At 40.3% G+C, this 18,936-nt stretch overlaps 1 protein-coding gene across 3 annotated transcripts in view; it reads right to left on the minus strand.

The window, feature by feature from the left end:
• Positions 1-304: 304 nt before the first annotated feature.
• Positions 305-18,936, minus strand: part of nlgn4xa (neuroligin 4 X-linked a) — a 55,715-nt gene continuing 37,083 nt past the window's right edge. For all 3 annotated transcript variants that reach the window (XM_028980091.1, XM_028980092.1, XM_028980093.1), the window contains 3 exons: positions 10,241-10,426; positions 8,369-9,158; positions 305-2,613 (listed from right to left, as the gene is read on the minus strand). In XM_028980091.1, the coding sequence (XP_028835924.1) occupies positions 1,725-2,613; positions 8,369-9,158; positions 10,241-10,426 (1,865 nt within the window). In that variant the 3' untranslated portion in view covers positions 305-1,724. The remainder of the gene's footprint in view (positions 2,614-8,368; positions 9,159-10,240; positions 10,427-18,936) is intronic.

Below are 18,936 nucleotides of genomic sequence, written 5' to 3' on the forward strand. Positions count from 1 at the left end.
TTTACTTGCACTTGAAGCTGAAACAATTAACTGTGTTAACTGACAACGGTTTTCTGAAGTTTTCCTGAGCCAACATGGTATTATCCTTTACAGAATGACATCAGTTTTTAATGTGGTGCTGCCTGAGGGATCGAAGGTCAGGCAAATCCATTGCTGGTTTTCAGCCTTGCTGCTTACATATAGAGATCTTTTGATAACCATCCAGAATCTGGATGATTAACTTTTCCCAGTCTTTTGGTGCCCCTGTCACAGCTATGATGCAAAATGAGTGAAGATTTGCAAAAAAAAAAAACAATAAGGGTTATTAGTTTGATCATTAGACATCTTGTCTTTGTAGTGTATTCAATTGAATACAGGTTGAAAAGGATTTTCAAAGCATTGTATTCTGTTTTTATTTACATTTTACACAATGTCCCAACTTCATTGGAATTGGGGTTATATTATAAAATTTGAGATTGGCACCTGTTTTTCTTTTGTACACCACTTTGGTTCCAAAAGGCTAGATAGCAGAATGAATAATCTTAAATTATTCAAAATGGAAAGGAACAAAAAACTGTCTGAAAGAACAGCTCGGTGTGCTCCACAGTTGATGGACATCCATCATCAGGTGCATATGGCCTTTTGTTACACTGCTATTGTAAAGTTTAACGAACAGATATCAGTTATCCATTGCATCTCAGCTAGACGAAAACAAGCAAAGAATGTAGACTAACCACCACTGCATTGTCTGGAAGATTTTTGCACTATGGGGTTTTAACAGCTGTAAGATAATGACAAGAAGACTGTGGGTTTGTTTGTCTTACCAAAACGTGCATCTGTTCAGACATGGAGCCTGAGCCCCAGGGCCAGTGTCAGTCAAGTCCTGTGCATGGGCCGTTAATGTCTGCTTATTTGTACATGGGCATGCATGCTAAAGACGTCAGAATGAAAAAGTGTGACCCTTTTTTGAACATTCTCCCACTGGAATGAATTGCCCTTCTCTCTGTGGCACAAGAAAATTAAATAATAATAAAATAACAATAACAAAATAGATTATCATGATATATTTACACACACATCAACAGAAAGCACAAGCTCATTAATAGCCATATTTGAACTCAATAGCTTGTAATTTCTTTTATGTATTAGATTTTTGACGACAAATATTTACAATTTTGATCTGTACAAAGTTTTCATAAATACATTTCAGGCTGGGAAGTATGTTTTTTTAATAGAGCCCATGTCCTTTGTTCAAACACAGTTTGTAAAGTACTGGAGTTTGTGAAGTAAAGACGTCTTCCTCTTCAAAACTTGCACAGTAGATGTGTTTGTCCTATGTGTGCAATGTGCAGATCATACAATACTCTCTGTTCAAATGTGTATGTGTTGTCTATGCAAGCACCCATGAGCAATCACTTTCCACTTCCAGTTCTTATCTTCTTTTGGTAAAAGATGTTTTTCCCCATGATAATCTGCAGAAGCTTAGCTCCGAATATAGTATTACTATAGTAACATTCACTTTTTCACAAGTAAGTCATTGTTGAAATTTGATATAATTAAATAATAAAAGGCGTCGTACCAAAATAACATCTCATACTCTGAGATCAGTCTGATAGTGAAGCAGTTTGCCCCTATAACATATTACATTGTCCTAAGACGAAGTGCAATCTCTGGCCAGGGCTACCTCCACCCCCAACCAAAAAAAAAAGGTGTACCTCTAGGCCAGCACAGTCTCCCATATGGAGCTATACCCGAGTGGTGGAGTGTCCATGAGGCAGATTGGTACTGTTCTGGCTCCCACCAAATGTGTTGAAGTTGTGCAGCGGCTGCATCCCGGCCAGTGAGTTGGGGATCATGGTGATGGTGCTGGGGGTCATGAGTGGGATGTCATCAGGTGAACGGCGCAGGGTGAGGGTGTAGTCGGATGGACAGGTAATGCGTAGTGTGTCGTGGGCCTGTAGGGACTCACACTCATGGTGGTGTTCGTGTTCCAGCTGCTGCTGTTTCATCTGCAGGGACATTAGCTCTTCACTCTGCAGGTGAGCGATGTCATTGGTGTTAGCCGCTGCATTGGCTGGTGTAGAGTTGCGCTGGGGACTGGGCACTCGGCGGTTGGATTCGTGGCGCCGTTTGTCCTTTTTATAGTAGAGGGCAGCAAAGGCCAAAATGTTGAGGAAGAGCAGTGAAGCTCCTACAGCAATGGTGACACTTAACTCAGTGGAGTAGTCCCTCTTGTTCTCAATAACCACTGGAGATTCATCAGTAAGACCACCAGCCTTTCGCTGATCTGTGCCCTGCTTTGTATTTGCTGGTGGTACCCCTGGGTGGCGTGTAGTGGACGGCCATGATTTACCTAGTTTCTTGGTGTACGGAAAGGGGGTTGTATCTTGTGGTGGGATCTTGGTGGTCGTGGATACATATTGAAACAATTCATTTATATTGTGTAGATGCGGTACCAATTCTAGCCAGAATGCAACTTTGGTGGCTCGATAATGGTCCCTGACCCTTGGCTTGAGACCAATGTGTAGGTACAGCTGGTCTTTTGGGTTGTATTTGGACCAGGCAACCTCCTCAAAGCGATTGGGTTTAGTGTGGATGAATTTGGTGTCCTGTGGAACTGGTTGATTAGGATCTCTGAAAATGCAAAAAAATAGGTATTTAGAAAGTAAGAAAACACCAAAATGGGATCAGACAGAAGTTCTGTAAGTATAATTTTCACAGTAATAGGCATAGTGGCTATTGACAGAACTAGCCTGCAGCTATTTCTTGTTCATTTTTTTCTGTGTATCTTTGACAGAGGGAACTAAAACTACCCCCTCTGCCATTTTTTGCTTGAAGACACGTAATAGTGAGCCCATAGTAATGACTGACAGATAATTCTAGACTATTCTTTAGTATTAACAATAATAACATAGGGATCATCGACTGCTACTAAACTAAACATACATTAGAATTATAAATGCCATTTTAAGGAATTTTGATGTGATTATACATTTACAAGTACAAGTACACCCTAAAGGCCTTCTGAAGCAGGTTGATTGTAAATGTTGGAAGAGTGTTTCCTCAAATGAAATATTGGAATAATAAATCAGATCCAGCCAATTCATGCTTCCATACTGTAATGGTCCCCACGACCCAGTCTTCTTCCCCCAACAACATCCATGCAAAACATAATGTCTGTATTTTATTTTACTGTATTTTATTTTACTACTGTATTTTATTTTTATTTTACTATTTTACTATCTTCCAGAGAAAACATTATATCAACATTAAATGTTTACATCCTGTGATTTTTATTTATAAGATTAAGGTTAATCTTTTAATCATTTAATAACAGGTTAGGGTACATCTAAGTTTACACTACAGGTAGACTGGTAACGTGACCATTTGGTAAATTTCAGACAATCCATAATAGTACTTCTTTTGAAGACCTGTCATGGACTGACTCCAGAGTGGGTACACTCGCTCCGCAATTCGGGCCAGAACTTCATTGTGTTTTGATCATTGTTATCCTGATTGTGTGCGATGCAGGTGTATAAATGTCGCCTCTTGTATCGCTTCCCTGTCGGGTCCTTAATCTATAAATGCATGTTCTTATGCATGTACCTGTTTTATGTAATAAACCCTTTGTTTTTGAAGCCTGCATCATGCCGCAGAATCAAGACTTCACCTGGAGTTCTGAGCCTCTACTTGTTGCTGTGTCCCTACCATTCAAATGCAGGGTCAAGCATGCAATCCATCAATCCATTTTCAAAACCAGGTCAGGGTCACAGAGCAGCTTTATCCTTTATCAAAATTATTTTTTTGCACAAGGCATGAACCATCCCTTAGCAGGGTTCCAGACCATTGCAAGGTGAACACACTAAACACAAACTCACTAAACACAAGTATAACATAAGACAGAAAACACGCTAAACTCATGCATTCTGAAGCACACTGTCAACCAGTGTGCTTCAAATATAACTTATGCATTCACTTTGTCCTGGCAGCACATCAAAAGCAAAATATTGGTTAAAACTGTTATGTATTTACACTGACCTATTTTACATTTTTTTGCTGAAATGCTGTCATGCTCCCTGAAAAGCTTTAAAAGCTGCAAAAGCCTGTATGCTAAAGTGAAAACAGCCACTTCACTGTACCTTTAGTAAAGTGCATTAGTAAAGTACCCAACTCTCTAATGATTTCAATATTTTGCAGCAAATGGCAACTACAGAATTTTAATTTTGCTGTTAATAGCTAACATTTTCACAGATCTCCACCACTGGGACACATGTTACAGTCGGAGAGAAGCTCTTACTTTAACAATCAAATGTTCACAATCTGAAGTGCAATCAGGGCATATGTTCACATGTCCAGGCTAAACATGGAAGAATGGTCACCGTTATATGGAAGTTATAGTTGATTCTTGTTTAATGTTATAAAAGCTAGCTAAAATACCCAAGTTCAGATTGCATGCTATGAGGTGTTAGCTCTTGTGCAATATGTTAACTAATAATTCAGAGGGTGTAGATGCGTTTTAAACACTGAAAGGATTCATTTTGTTCAAAAATAACAATTTTACATTTCAGTGGGTGCATTTTTGCACTTTATGAATATTAATGCATTTTAAATTATATTTGCCCAAATGATAGCCTTTGTAGTTGTGTCTATTTCTTATTGCTGCACTCCTAAACCTTGAAATAAAGCCTCTGTTTAATGCCACCTACTCTAACAGGTTCTGAATTTCGAGTTGTGGCTCAATTTCGGTGCATCAGAGGAAATTAATCATGTACACTAGTAAGGTCATGGGGTTGCTGGTAAATCCTGTGACATAGATTTTGAAATAAGGTAAACAAACCATGACATGCACTTGATCAATATTCTCATCAGTTCTGATAAATGCAATACTTTAAACCATTCGTCATTCATTAATGGAACAGAAACACAATTTTCTTAAAACTCAACCAGTCACTACATAATCATTTCTCTGCACAGAATTAGAATTTTAGCTTGTGCCAGGCTTTAAATGTCTGTCAAATGTGAAATGTACAGTTAGATTAATAATTATAAAAATCCATGGAACTTGTGGCTGAAATAATATTTCAATATAATGTAGTCTAATGCAATGGAATCCTAATGTCTTATTTGATTTAGCCTGAGGAAATACTGATGCATGAAAGACATTTCACCTTTCAATCATAATAATCATAGCCTGAATGTCAAAATTGGTCTTCAATGTAAAAAAAAATTATAATAAAAAATGCAAACAAGATTTCCGGTAGTATTTTGTGAAAGTCGCTATCCATTTACATTTACATTTACATTTACATTTACGGCATTTGGCAGACGCCCTTATCCAGAGCGACTTACAACGTGCTTTCAAGTTACCATCGATGAAGAGATCAATTCCGGTTCACTAGGACCCCAACTATGAATACATCTATTTAGTTCACTCTGTTGTAGATTCCACAATGACAATTTAGACAATCTACTGACTGTCTCCAAATTAATTTTTTTCTTTTTTTTGTGACATTTTAACTGATCCTAATGTCTTTGCATGTGACCTTAAACGTACATGGAAATGGGTATAAGTTTTTATTTTGAAAATAAAATAATGATGAAGTGGCCCCAAATAGGCAGAATTCTAAATTAAAGAGTAAGAATAACTCTGATGCAGGCTGAAGAGACATTTACACAAAGTAAGAAGTAAAACTAGGACTAAGGAAACCAAAGCACTATATAAAGGATGAAGGGCAAATAATACACAGGTGAGTCAGGAGGACATAACAGGAACATACTGGTGGACCTGCTGACATAAAAAAGGGAGAAATGTAGGGAATTGGTTCTGAGTCTAAATAGCGGCCACTAGTGGCAGGTAGACGCTAGGGTAGGGATGTGGACCTAACTGAAGCCTGGGCAGATTCACAGGTGTAAATAAATCTGCCTAGGAGCACAGCTTGGCTCTTTGGAAGGTGTCTGTGTGAAGGGGCAGAGCACCTTATAAGTACATCTCATACTGCATATACAAGCATCTAAAGTCAGGCTCAGGTGAACATTAATATAATCTATAACCTAATCATGGCACCATAATAACAATCTACAGATTGTCTGACATCAGTTGGAGGGATTCACAGCCTCTGAAGTCTATAAAAAAGATCTAGGATTGAACAATTTACTTAAAATGTATTTTCAGTGCAAATGCAGACCAATCAGAATATAAACTAACAAGCCATTGTCAAACAATAAAATGCATAAACCTTTTTGACTTTCTGAATTAAAGTGTATTGAATAACTTGTACTTGAAGAGAATTGGACGGTTGGTAGGATCTGATCCCCAACCTTTTTTGGCAAATTTGAAAATGTTCTGGTAATAACTTGGTTCTTCCAGTTCAGCATCTAAATAATGTTTGTATGCCTCTGCTACACTACTTTTATATTTACTGCTGCTGCTACTGCTGTTACTACTGTCAAACCCACATCAGTGCTTGGGCAAACACATTGACTTTTGTGTTTGGCCCTCAAATGTTCACTGACATTCTTAAATACATTTTTTTCTAGCAAATTAGTCAAATTAACATTAGCAGGACAGTGCTGGTTCACTGATCTACAGTTAGTGCCTTAACAAAGGTTAGTGTATGGAGCCCCTAAAGTAACATGAAACTTACACACCTCATGATGGAGAGGATTTAATTATTTTCATTTTGGAATGTCATACAAGGAAATTGCTGCTGGTCTTGAACATGGGATTCTAATCAGCCGGACTCATTTTTTGCGCACACTGAAAGATAACAGGATTAGCTGATGGAAGGCCTACCCAGACTTAGGTCACATTATTGACTTAATCTAGGAACAATTACAAGGACCGGGGAAAATGCATGGTCACAAATGACTTCTCAAAGGGACCTAATTATATTTCGCACATTGATTAATATGAGAAGGTAAAACCTTTTGGCATGTGTATTAATGGGCTTCTCATGAAAAAGAATTTGTCTGATATCCTACAAAACAAGCAGTGCTTTAAGAGTTAGAAATATTACATAACTGTGCTAAACTTGTGCCCACAGAATAATAACTTGTGCATAGAGGATACATTTTTCCATTTCATGCTGCTCGCAAGAAAACAATATCTCCCCCTTAACAAATGAGCATATACAGCATTCTTTGTCAGATTTAGTCTTTTCATCATAGTTTGACAAGAATGCAGAGCTAATCAACGACTTTGTAGATAGTTACTTTTCATGGTGCTTTCTCTCCAGTTGCCTTGTGATTTCAGATGTTGTGCTAGCTGTGTCAAGGTGGCTTGACAAAATCGTTCAGAAGGTGGCTTGACAAAATCGATTTTGGCTTGAAAAAAAATCGCATTTAAATTGCATTTTCAGTGTGTGCTGCCACCATATTAGATTTGTAAAACCTATTACATTGTTTCAGCAATATATTTGACAATGTATAAACCTTTTAAGTCAGACCCGTATTTTATAGTATTATTTGATATGTTTAAGTTCATCTGGATAAATGCTTCTGAAAACCATGAGAGGTCAATTAAAAATTATCTTAATCACCAAACAACTTATTTCCACATTCACAGAACATCTGATTATGCATCAATAGCCCTGAATACTATGTTTTTATTATTGTTTGCCCTGAAAATTGCTGCAATAATGATGAGAATTTCTTTCAGATCACACGTGCAAGAAAAACACATCATTCTAGTGGTTAAGATACTATGAACCAGAAGACCCAGGTTCAAATCCAACTTGCTACCATAACTATGTAGTCTGTAATTACTGAATGTAAATCGCTCTGCATAAGGGTGACAGATAAATTCCATAAATGTAAAAGGGAGTAGCTGACATGAAAGTGGTGAACTCTGGAAGACCATTCCTTATATGCATGTGATGCCCCAGAGACTTGAAATCACTCACGTGTCAATCACCCGCTAGAACATTCTTAAAAAAAATATGAAGTCCTCAGGTACTGCACCTGCCTACAGCCTTAAAATAGAACAGTAACATAATAGTCACAGACTGAGCAGTCAGATTCAGGGAGCATTAAATGCGTTGGCAAGTCAGTTTTTAGTGCTTCAAAACATAGAAAATTTTTTTTTTTTTAAATGACACTGTATGTGAAGTGAAGTGAAAGTGATTGTCACATGTGATACAGAGCAGCACAGCACACGGTGCACACAGTGAAATTTGTCCTCTGCATATAACCCATCACCCTTGGTGAGCAGTGGGCAGCCATGACAGGCGCCCGGGGAGCAGTGTGTGGGGACGGTGCTTTCTGATTATGGGCTTCCTTAACTGCTAGGCCACTACTGCCCATGTGTGGATGTGGATTACATTGTCAATGTAGTGTGTAAAATACAACAAATTGCATCACAGTTTAGGCATCCATATAAAAATCAGCTTACCCTGTTTTGGCAAAGTTAGTCCAGTAGGTCATCACAACAGCACTAAGCATGACGTCATTCTTGGAGAAGTTGCAGTTGAAGAGGTCAGTTGGACCAATCATGGGAATACCAAACACATAAGGCACCTCATCCCCATGTGCCGAATCTGCCCAGCTTGGCTTCATTTCACTCTGGCAATGGTGGTAAAAAGCGTAAAAGTAAGTAGGCGAACCGTATTGGGCATGCAGGTCCGCTGTGGCTACCGCTGGTGCTACCCACTGGTGGTCAGTGAAGAGAGCCACCAACGTCTTTCTTCTAGTTTCGGGGTTGTCCCTATCAGCCCAGTCTGTGTACATGAACTTGATGGTCTCACGCAGTGTGTCCTTGCCTTCAGGGTAGCCATAAAGGTGGTCCACAAAGTCAGACACAGCAAAGTCAAAGTCATTGGCTGACACACCATCCTCACTGTCCACAATGCCATCCACAAACTTAAAGCCCTCCCCTTGGTTAACCCCAAGCATGATATCATAATTAAGGAATTCCCCTTGCTCCATTAGGATCTGTGGGTCATCTGGGATGACATCACCGTCAATCACAGGCCCAAACGCAATGTGATATTTGGCCTGGGTGATGTACTGCTCGATCAGTTCCTTGTAATTCTTGTTCTGCAGACACTCCACCAGGTCAATGGTGTCCAGCATGTTGCAGCCAACTTTCTCTGCCAACATGCGGGTGTACTTGGCTGGCTGGTAATTGACAGCCCAGCTGGACAAAGCTGTTCCGCTCTGTATGATTGCTTTCTGGAAAAGATCTGAAGACAAGACAAAGAATCAATTTTTGAAAAAAAAAAATATAAAAAATAGAACATGACAGCACATTTTTGAAGAAATTCTTGAAAACCAAGAAATTTACAGTTTAAGAAAATCACATCTAGACTAGACAGATTAAATTTAAATGTACTGAATTTATCAGACACCCTTGTCTAGAGCAACTTATAATCAGAAGTTACAGGGACAGTCCTCCCTGGAAACACTCAGGGTTACGTGTCTTGCTCAGGGACACAGTGGTAGTAAGTAGGGATTGAACCTGTGACTTTATAGCGATTTCTTGGCGACTACCACCCATCGTACATTGGAGGGATAAATAGTCTGATAACAATTTTATCTGAGCTCCCCAGTGGAGTGCGCCAGAATCTGAATGTTCAAAGGTTCTGCAATTATTGCTGGGTTTTTAGGGAAAACTTTTTCCTGATCCGTCATTTTGTAAATAGGCCACAGCTCTCAGTCCACAAGTTCTATTTATACCCTACTCAGGTAGTGGTGACTCAACGAGGCCATTGTGAAGAGTATGTTCACTCCTCAGAGAAGGCCTCGGTTCCCGAAAGAGCTAGTTAGCTAGCCACGCACGCATTTTCTCTCCATCATTTGAATATGGAGCATCAGCTACAGCCTGAGTACACAACCCTTTGCCTGCTCACTGAGGCGAGGCCACAGTCCCGTGACACACATTGTGTATGAAATAGCAGCACCAGTGGGCATCTCTCTACCTAAGCCCCATTAGCCAGTACAAAATGGTTGCGATAAGTTGTATTTCCAAATAACCTCTTAAAGCTTTCAAGCCTGCTGGTGCCAGGTAAAAACACATTTTTTTGTGTAATATGGAGTCTGAGGTCAGCTTTCTGAGAGCTTTAGAAGGTCGCTGTCACTATCATTTATGGAGAAGGGAGAGAAAGAAATCAGATTGACGTCTTATTGAAGGAACACCTCACAACACTAGAATGAATGCAGATGTGTTGCGAGTGTTTAATTATGATATAATGAGATATGTTTAATTATTTACAGATATGTAAATAATACAGATATGATTTTATTGTTTCATCCATGAACATCATACCTTCTGAGTAGTGTGACAGGGTCAACAAGCTGACACACGATGCCCCAGCTCCCGACCCAAAGATGGTCACCCTTTTTGGGTCTCCTTTGAAGGCCTGGATATTCTCTTTGATCCACCTCAGCGCTTGAATTTGGTCCAGGAGTCCATAATTTCCTTTGGCTGCCTGGTCGCCTGTACTGAGGAAACCTATTGAAGAATAAAAGGGGAGGTTGATTCATGTGTGTTTCACAGATCTTGAATACAAGCCTCTGATACTAGACATGTGCATTTGTGGTGTGCACTCGTGTTTGAAAGGGACTGTGCACGTCTTTTATTTGGCCGAGGTGCTTTTCCTCCCAAGATGCATCTTTGTCTTATGAAAAGACCAGCCGTCCACAGCTCCTCTAGCTGCTCTAATGAAAAAATGGAACAAAATCTGCTGTCCAACCCTACTGCTATATAAAACACAAAAGACCTTAATGCACCAGCTGTTTTGAGGCTCTTAATGGCTTAGCTAATGATCGCCAAATTCAACAAGCCAAATGTCTTTCTGGAGAGACACTTTATTCATATTCCACTCAGACATCAGATGGCAACAAAAGCCCATAAAAGCAATTACAATTATAAGAAATATTGGCATGTAACTCTCGACTTTGATGTTTCACCTTTTTGAAGAATTTTGCTGCAAAAGTCAGTGAGATGAATGTCAAGCAAACACACAAAAAATGAGTGGGGTAGTAAAACATGTTAATAGAGACATCTTGGCTCTCTGGGCAGAGCAGCCTGTGACTGGATCAGCCCTCTGTCCCCTTCAGAGGACAACCTGGGAGAAGAAGAAGTGCAACAAAGGACAAACAGGATGAGCAGCCTGATGGAAAGCAGAGCTGCCCTGTGGCTCTTTGATTGGGAGCACATCCAGTTTGTCATGGCTAGGTGGAGGGGAAACGAAGGAGGATCTCAGGATTACAAAGCTCTTCACAGCATGAGCCAGTCTTACACCTGAACCCAGGCCCCAGGTACAGCTCCACCCACAGCTATCCCCTGTTGCTGTGAAGATTGAGTTTCAAGGGGTACTTGAGGCCACATCCAGGAGAGTGCTAAATACAACAAACTGTTTCTACACATGTATTAAATACAGTCATGCTTTAAGTTCTCATACAACGTGTGAGTGATAAAAAGAGCAAAATCAAACATGTCACTTGTTAGACTAAAAATAACAAAAGTTTTGAATTGGTATGGAAGCCAAGCAAATTAATGGAATCCCTTTAAGGTCTTGTAAGATCTAATGGCTTTAAATGCAAAATGCGATATACATTTTTCAAGCAGAAGCAGAAAAGTGCACCCAGTGTGATTACCATAAAGCTAGATGAAAGTGCATTATTTCCTACCCCTCAACTCTTTACTCCTATTGATCCTTCCTTTCAATTTGAGCTTTACGTATTGCAAGAGAGGCACTTTGAAGAAAGTTTAAAGTCAGCCAAACAGAACAACAGAATTCTGCAATATTCCCCGCAGCGTTACAGCATCTCCAGAGAGCACTTTTTTTTCTTTTAGTGATAGACTCTCATCATCAGTCAGGACAGACTAATCCGCCTCTCAACCTCTGTAATAACAGTGAACCGGCAGGAGCTTTAAGCTAAATGTAGGTCGGCCATTGCACAGTGAGGGCAAATCTGGAGTTTGACGGACAGCTGCAGAACAGATCCGGCTGGTCGCTCAGCTATCTGCTCACACTTCCCCATATTGTCACATGCCAGATGCGGCTCTTCACTCTGCTAGATAGATACATAGATACAATGTAAAACATTACAAAAAAAGTGAGCTGATGAGTAAAGTGTACATGACACAAATTTGCATAGACCTTGTCATTGTGACACAATGACACAAGAGCTTCTTTGCTCACCATTTGCATGTAAGACACTGAGCAGAGTGCAGTACAGGTCATTCCCAAGAAAGCCTATTTTATCTGCATCAAGTCACCAAAGCTCAGACCTATAAAAAATAAATAAATAAAAGTGTTACGAGTATTGATTCTGTAAAACTGTGCCATGTGACCTGTGCACTGACTGTACAACAGCGAGGTGAAGTTATCGTGAGCCTGGACCACTGCCAGCAGACGAGAGAATTATTCACATTGCTGGGTATTGTGTTCTGCCCATTAAGTTCATGTAAAGGTGCCATTACGAAAAGCTGTGCATGAAGGCCGTGGTGTGCATGTGTTGTGTGTTTGTGTGTCATCTGTACGTTTGCGTTTGTGTGATTTTGAGTGTGGCTGTTGCTAATCCTCATACTGCCAGCTGTCCTTGGACTCTCCCTCTGTCATAGCTGCTACATCAGCATCTACTGTACCCCTGGCCGTTCTGTATAAAACGCTGTGCACTTTAACAAAATATTCTGGTGAATTAAATGGGTTGATCTGGTTTGTTGGAAATTGGATTATCTTTCTGGGTAAATCTATCTACTGTTGCTATGAAAAACAATCCAATTAAATAAAAGTGATTAAAAAAAGAATAAATTTTTGTTCAGCTTTATGTATCATACCACTATTGACATTTCACATGGCAAAATCAATGTTCCTTGAAGTGCTCTTTATTTTAGTTCATTTCATACAATACAGACATGACAAGATCCTTCAGGACCAACGTGCTTCTGTCAAAGATTATATTGCACGTCTATTGACAAGAAGATGGAAAATCAATAGAAAATAATTTATTGTCACATATAAAGACCAGGCTTCTGGGTAAAGCTATAATTTACAGAAAGTCAGAGAATCAATACATTGATTATTGCTTGTGCTGTTTAGTTGAAGTTCTGGGACTGTGTGGGCAGACCTCATTAAATGTTCTATTTTATGATCTGTGAAAACACAGAAATCATGGACAAATAGATGCCAAATGGTGTGCGTAAGCCCAGGTCAGGTCTTATTCCTGATGGAACTGTGGAGTCTGCCAAGATGACAATGCTCCTATCCTCAGGGCACCGAATGGATGGATGACTATGAAAATAATAAAAAGGAAAAATAAGGAACCTTCTTTAATGCAGCAACATATGTTTGGCACGAGAATGAGTCACGTGAGGCTGAAGGCATCAGTCTGTATGAACAGGCCTGTTTAGTATGGTACACCTCACATTTCGCCGGGCTGCACTGCATGATGCTGGATGAAAAATTCAAGCGTGCCAGATCAAATTTCCTTGCCTAATCATAGTCATAAATGGATATGACGAGGCGAAGATTAAACTATTTTTGCAAAGAACACAAGACAACAGTGCAACTCCTGTGGCTCTATCGCCTGCCAATGTAACAGAAGCCCATCTACGTCTGCCAATAATAAAAAACAGCATTAAAAACATTCAGTGGACATTGTTTTTTTCTTCTTCTTCTTAATCCAAAAAAAAAAAAAAACGGGAGGGGAAGGGGAAAAGATAGCACATTGACAGTCTGATCGTAATAGTGCCTAATTGTGCTCGCTGTCAGTAAGATAATCCCTTTGGCTCCCACATGAAATGTTAATTATCAAAGGCAAAGAAGGGAGGGGAGCGGTTTGGATTAGCTGAACGAGGTCAGGTCGCGCGCACACGTGCGCTGAGGAACCTAGCGACAAAAGTGCTTTCCACCGTCAGTCGCGCATATTCTCATCAGCTCTGACGTCGACATGTGCCACTGGGTACAAATCAGACCTCCCAGTGGTGAGGTGGACCACCTGCAATGCCGAAGTCGACCAAACTCAAGTCCCAGCCCAGAAGAAATGTAAACAAACACGGCATCATGTGGACACGTGCAGCATTTTAATAGTTTGATGTAGTTAAGACTGTGCTTTTGTGTTTAAAACAGAGTAAAACTCTCTGCCCTGCCTTTGATACACTAAATTTGTCCTACTCTTCGCTCCCCTTTTTTCTCACTGGGTGCCAAATGGCTTTGTTCTTTTTGAGCTACCTACATATGTAAATTTTGTAGCTATTGGTTTTTCTGTAAAGAGTAATTAATCAATTTATCAGGTCTGCCTTTATATATGTGAGAGGAAGTACTTAATGAGTGTTGAGTTTGTTTATGTCATGTTGTTTTTAATGCTTAAAATATTATGTTAAAAAGGCTAGGGAGGACCCTGATATGCAAGTGCCTCTGCTCACTGATCACTTATTCAGGTAATGCAGAAATGTCTTCTTCTACATCAGTATTTTTGTTGGGCACCCTTAAAAGCACTTGAAAAACGCAATTGTTCCATGGCAGATTCAAACTCACCTTCAGGCAATTTTGCATTCTGTAATGATGACAGGACAGGGCAGGAAAAAGGACGCATTCGCATGACTCACAAAAAACAGGATTTACTTTGAACAATGCACATACAGACAAAGACAGGGTAAAACACAATGACCTGACAAGGACTAGACACAATGAAGCTACATTTATGCATTTAACTTCAGGCCACACAATCAGGGCATTGGGAACACACACAGTCAATACCAAACTCTGGACTGGAACCCTACCCAGAGCACGCTGCAAAGTCAGGTCTCAACATAAGCTTATAAGGTCAAAGACATGATGATATAATGTCCAAAAAAGCTGTACCATTCTTTAAGGGCAGTGGTGGCCTAGCAGTTAAGGAATCGGCCCCCCTAATCAGAAGGTTGCCGAGCCACCGAGATGCCACTGAAGTGTACCGTCCCCACACACTGCTCCCCGAGCGCCTGTCATGGCTGCCCTACTGCTCACCAAGGGTGATGGTTAAAAGCAGAGGACACATTTCTTTGTGTGCACGCGTGCTGTGCTGCAGTGTTTCATAATGACAATTACGTCACTTCACTTTAAGGTCAACAGGTAAATTAAACTGAATTCAAAAATGTGTAACGATCCTCCACGGCTGCCCTTCCTGATTCCCTGCACCTGTTATCCCCCTCTTTACCGGTGTACCTGCACCAATGTTCCGGGTCTGGTACTGCAATCTGTCCATCACTGTGTGCCTGTGTGGTGTGAGCATGTGGTGTTGTTGAGTGTTTATTGTGCGTTTGGTCGGTGAACCCCTGGCGGGCCACACCGGCATTTTTTTCTGAGTCTGTTCGGTGGGCTGGCAAAGCTTTCAGGCGGACTCTGAATGGCCCTTGCCCATGAATCTTGATGGAGTCGGTGTAAATGTGGAGTGTCTATGTGTAGGTGAAATGTGTGTGTGTGTGTGGCTGTAATTGCTATGCTAGTATTTCTCTTGCAGACAATGCTCAAGGTCCAGGCCAGATTATCAGAATTCTTACAGTATATACATTCGTTTTCATTTATTAATGTTGGGCTTATCATTTCTAAACTATTTTTATTATGATGTGTATGCACTGCAAATAAGGACAGTTCTGCTGTAAAATAAATAAGGTAAAGCGCAACAAAGGCAGAGCAGGAGGAATACTTTCAGAAACTGTACAAATTGTCATTTGTCTCTGTTAAAGATGAAAAGAACATTGTGGTTTGGTCTTAACTTTGTCCCAGCACTATTCATTTTATTCATTTGTTCTTCTTTAGATTTAGAATTTTTCAAACTGGCTACAATATGAAAGCAACCAGTACACACAGTGTAATGTGATCCCTGCATTTAACACATCCCCTGAGGGAGCAGTAGACAGCCATGAAAGGTGCCCGGGGACGGGACTTTAGCTCAGTGCCACCACAGTGGCACCTTGGCGGGTCTGGATTCAAACCGGCAACCTGGTTATAATGAAACTACTTGTATGAGCTCTTGAGGGGGGAGTGGGCATCAAATGTATTAAGTAAATATAACAAGTACTACAACTCATTTGTTTTCATACCACTTTTTAAGTATTCTAATTATTCCCTAAAAGGACACTAAGCAAAAATAAAAAATAAAAATACTGTTCTTGAGTAAATGAGACTCACTGAAACAGACTAAAAAAAACACCCCTGATCCTTGTTGCTTTTAATGCTTTTAAATTCCCATAAATTCAGGAAAATGCCACTGCCAAGACATTATCCCATCAGACAAATAATGTGAAGCCCAAGTCACAAGATCAAATCCCACTTAATTCCAATGCATGCCTGACCCTACAGTTTGTTGCTTCAGGCATAATTAGTGTAAGACACTCTGCTAAATGAAGAATTTATTTTGAATCCTTCCAAAGGTGTTTACCATTCAAACCTGTATGATGTCTCATGTCATAAAAACTTTTTCATCACATTCTTTATAACACTGTCTGGCTCTAGCATTAAAAGTACCTGTTTTGCTAAAATCCTATATCCTGCCATGCTGTGTTTCCAGTATAGTTCACATGCCTGGGTGCATTTTATTTTCCTGTTGCTTCCTCACACAGCTGGGTGGTCTTCTCAAGCATGCACTCGAATCTATGGCGGCATCTGTTGGAAAGGTTTTGAGCTTCCTCAAGGCATGCAGAACTGTAGCTCTGCCAAGAACTCCTGGTATTTCTGCCATTTATTTATTTGGCTAATGATTTCAGATTTTTTTCTTCATATTCATAAATTATTACATAATACTTTGTAAAGTATATTGCAGTCTTTCCTTCAACAAACTCTGGATATTTGGGATCTATTGTGTTGATAATGTAGTTAACAGCGCAATGTCCAGAACAGTATGGCAGGACATGCAAGGACAGCTGGGGCAGGTGAGGTGTTCATATTTTCCGTATTTGCCAGTGATTGACAGAAACCCAGAGAAACAAACACAGAGCAGCTGTCAAAGTGCATCTAGCATTGCTGGCAAATTTGAACATATTAGCGTACTGGATTTAAAATGACAGCCGAGCGATTACTCACACTCCAAATGGCATCATAATTACAAGTGAAAAAGACAAATGCTGACATTTCCCCTCAGTTCCTCGCTCTCTTACCCCCCCGTCTGTCTCTCTCTCTCTCTTGCTGTTAAATATTCCACAAGCTGGCAAATTAATATGACACTGCGCTCCCTTTGTTTGCAATGACTTTGGAGAGCAGTTTGGATTATATCATATCACAAATTTCCAAACACTGCAGGTCACGAGGGATTATGAATGAGAGTTGTATAGTGGAAGTAATGAAAATAGATCCCACATTCCCTTCATTTTTTTTTTTTTGTGCTTTGAAAGGCCGGTGGGACATTGTTGCATGTCAGACCTGCAGAAATATTCATCTGGAGCTTATCTGAAAGCTATAATGCCAGTATGTTACCATGTAAATGAGTGACTTTAATTATCATGGCCGTGTTTGATGTGATGAGCCATGCACCATCTGTGCTTTGTTTTCTCATACCCCATGTTCGCCTCCACTGATGAGCTACCAACCGTAACCCGGTAGAAGGTGCGGAACCCAACTCGGCCCCAGTGAGCTGTGAAGTGCAACTGTGTTCCTGAGCCTGCAAAAGGAACAGGCAAAAATTTTAAAAGCTCCAATCAGGATGAGTCGAGTTCAGCACGGCTGCATAATTTTTTGTCGTTGTTCATATTCAGGACGTAAAACTCGGGCTCAAGTTGTTCTGGGTAGCTTTTTTTGAGCATCGCTATAGAACGCCGCGGTTATCGTGACCCGGGAGAGTTTTATTCACCCGCTGTTTGCTCCTGTTGATTCAGTTTGTATGCTTGTATTTTCGGCACTGGAACACACTCTGGTATAGATTTTTTATTATTTTTTTTTTACTGCAGAGAGAAAGAAAGGAGGGAGGAGAGAAGACCTTTCTCTGGAGACAAGAAAGCGAAGAGCTTCTATGAACCGTGAAGAGTGCAATTGGTTACACATCCTTGGAGCCAGGGCACAACCCCTGTGATGTATTAGCGTATGTTCATTAAATTCTGCCGAGGTAATTAGAATCTATTTGACACCCCTAAGAGAGGCACATCTTGGGGGAAATATTTCATCTTGCAGTGTGGTGCATTCATCTCGGCACGGCAGGATGCAAGTCCGTATTTGTTTAGTTTATCTCTTTGCTGTTTTTTTTTTTTGTTGGTTGCTACTAATTGCAGCAGTTGTTGAAACCGACATTAGGAGCGTAATGACGCCGGCCACCGCAGCCTGACCGGGCGCCCGGCCTCGGCCTGGCTGTAATGACTTGAAATCGGCTGCAGGCCCTGCGGCTCTCTCGGCCGCCATATTCACATTAATCAGCAAAACCACTGCTGCTAACAAATGGAAGCGCTGCTTGGCTACACTTCTGCTGGGTGGGCATAATCTGATAAACTTTTTTTTTTTAAATTGGTAGAGATAAAGACATTGTTGAGATACAGACGATGACCTTTTATTAGGAAATGCCTAGCTTCTATACATTGTAAGGGACAAGGCCCAGACTCATGGAATGAGCACAAAACAAGGAACACAATGAGACGCACAATCAGTGCATGTCCATGCATAGTTTAGTCAAGTTTATTAATATGCAGGAGTGCCTAGACTATTAAATATTAGATTAATTTTGAGAAGCTCAATTAAATATGTAACAATAAATAATAATAATTCACACAATAATAATGTTTCATCTGCTGCCAGTGTCCTCATCTGCACCATGTGAATAATGCTGCCTATACTGCAACTACAGATGGTGTGTGAGTGTTTTTATGTCTTGTCATAATGCATATTGGTTTTGTTTTGTCACTGGTGTCTGATTCTCATGTTTCATAAATAAGCACAATATTTGTTGTTCTGCTTCTCCGTCACACTCGCAACCATGATATTGCATTAATAACATGCAGCAGAGCTGCCTGTGGTGTTGGTCTCTGGAGTGCCCTTTTAAAAAGCACTAGCT

This window comes from Denticeps clupeoides, chromosome 5 (genome assembly GCF_900700375.1).
Source record: "Denticeps clupeoides chromosome 5, fDenClu1.1, whole genome shotgun sequence".
Classification (NCBI taxonomy): domain Eukaryota; kingdom Metazoa; phylum Chordata; class Actinopteri; order Clupeiformes; family Denticipitidae; genus Denticeps; species Denticeps clupeoides.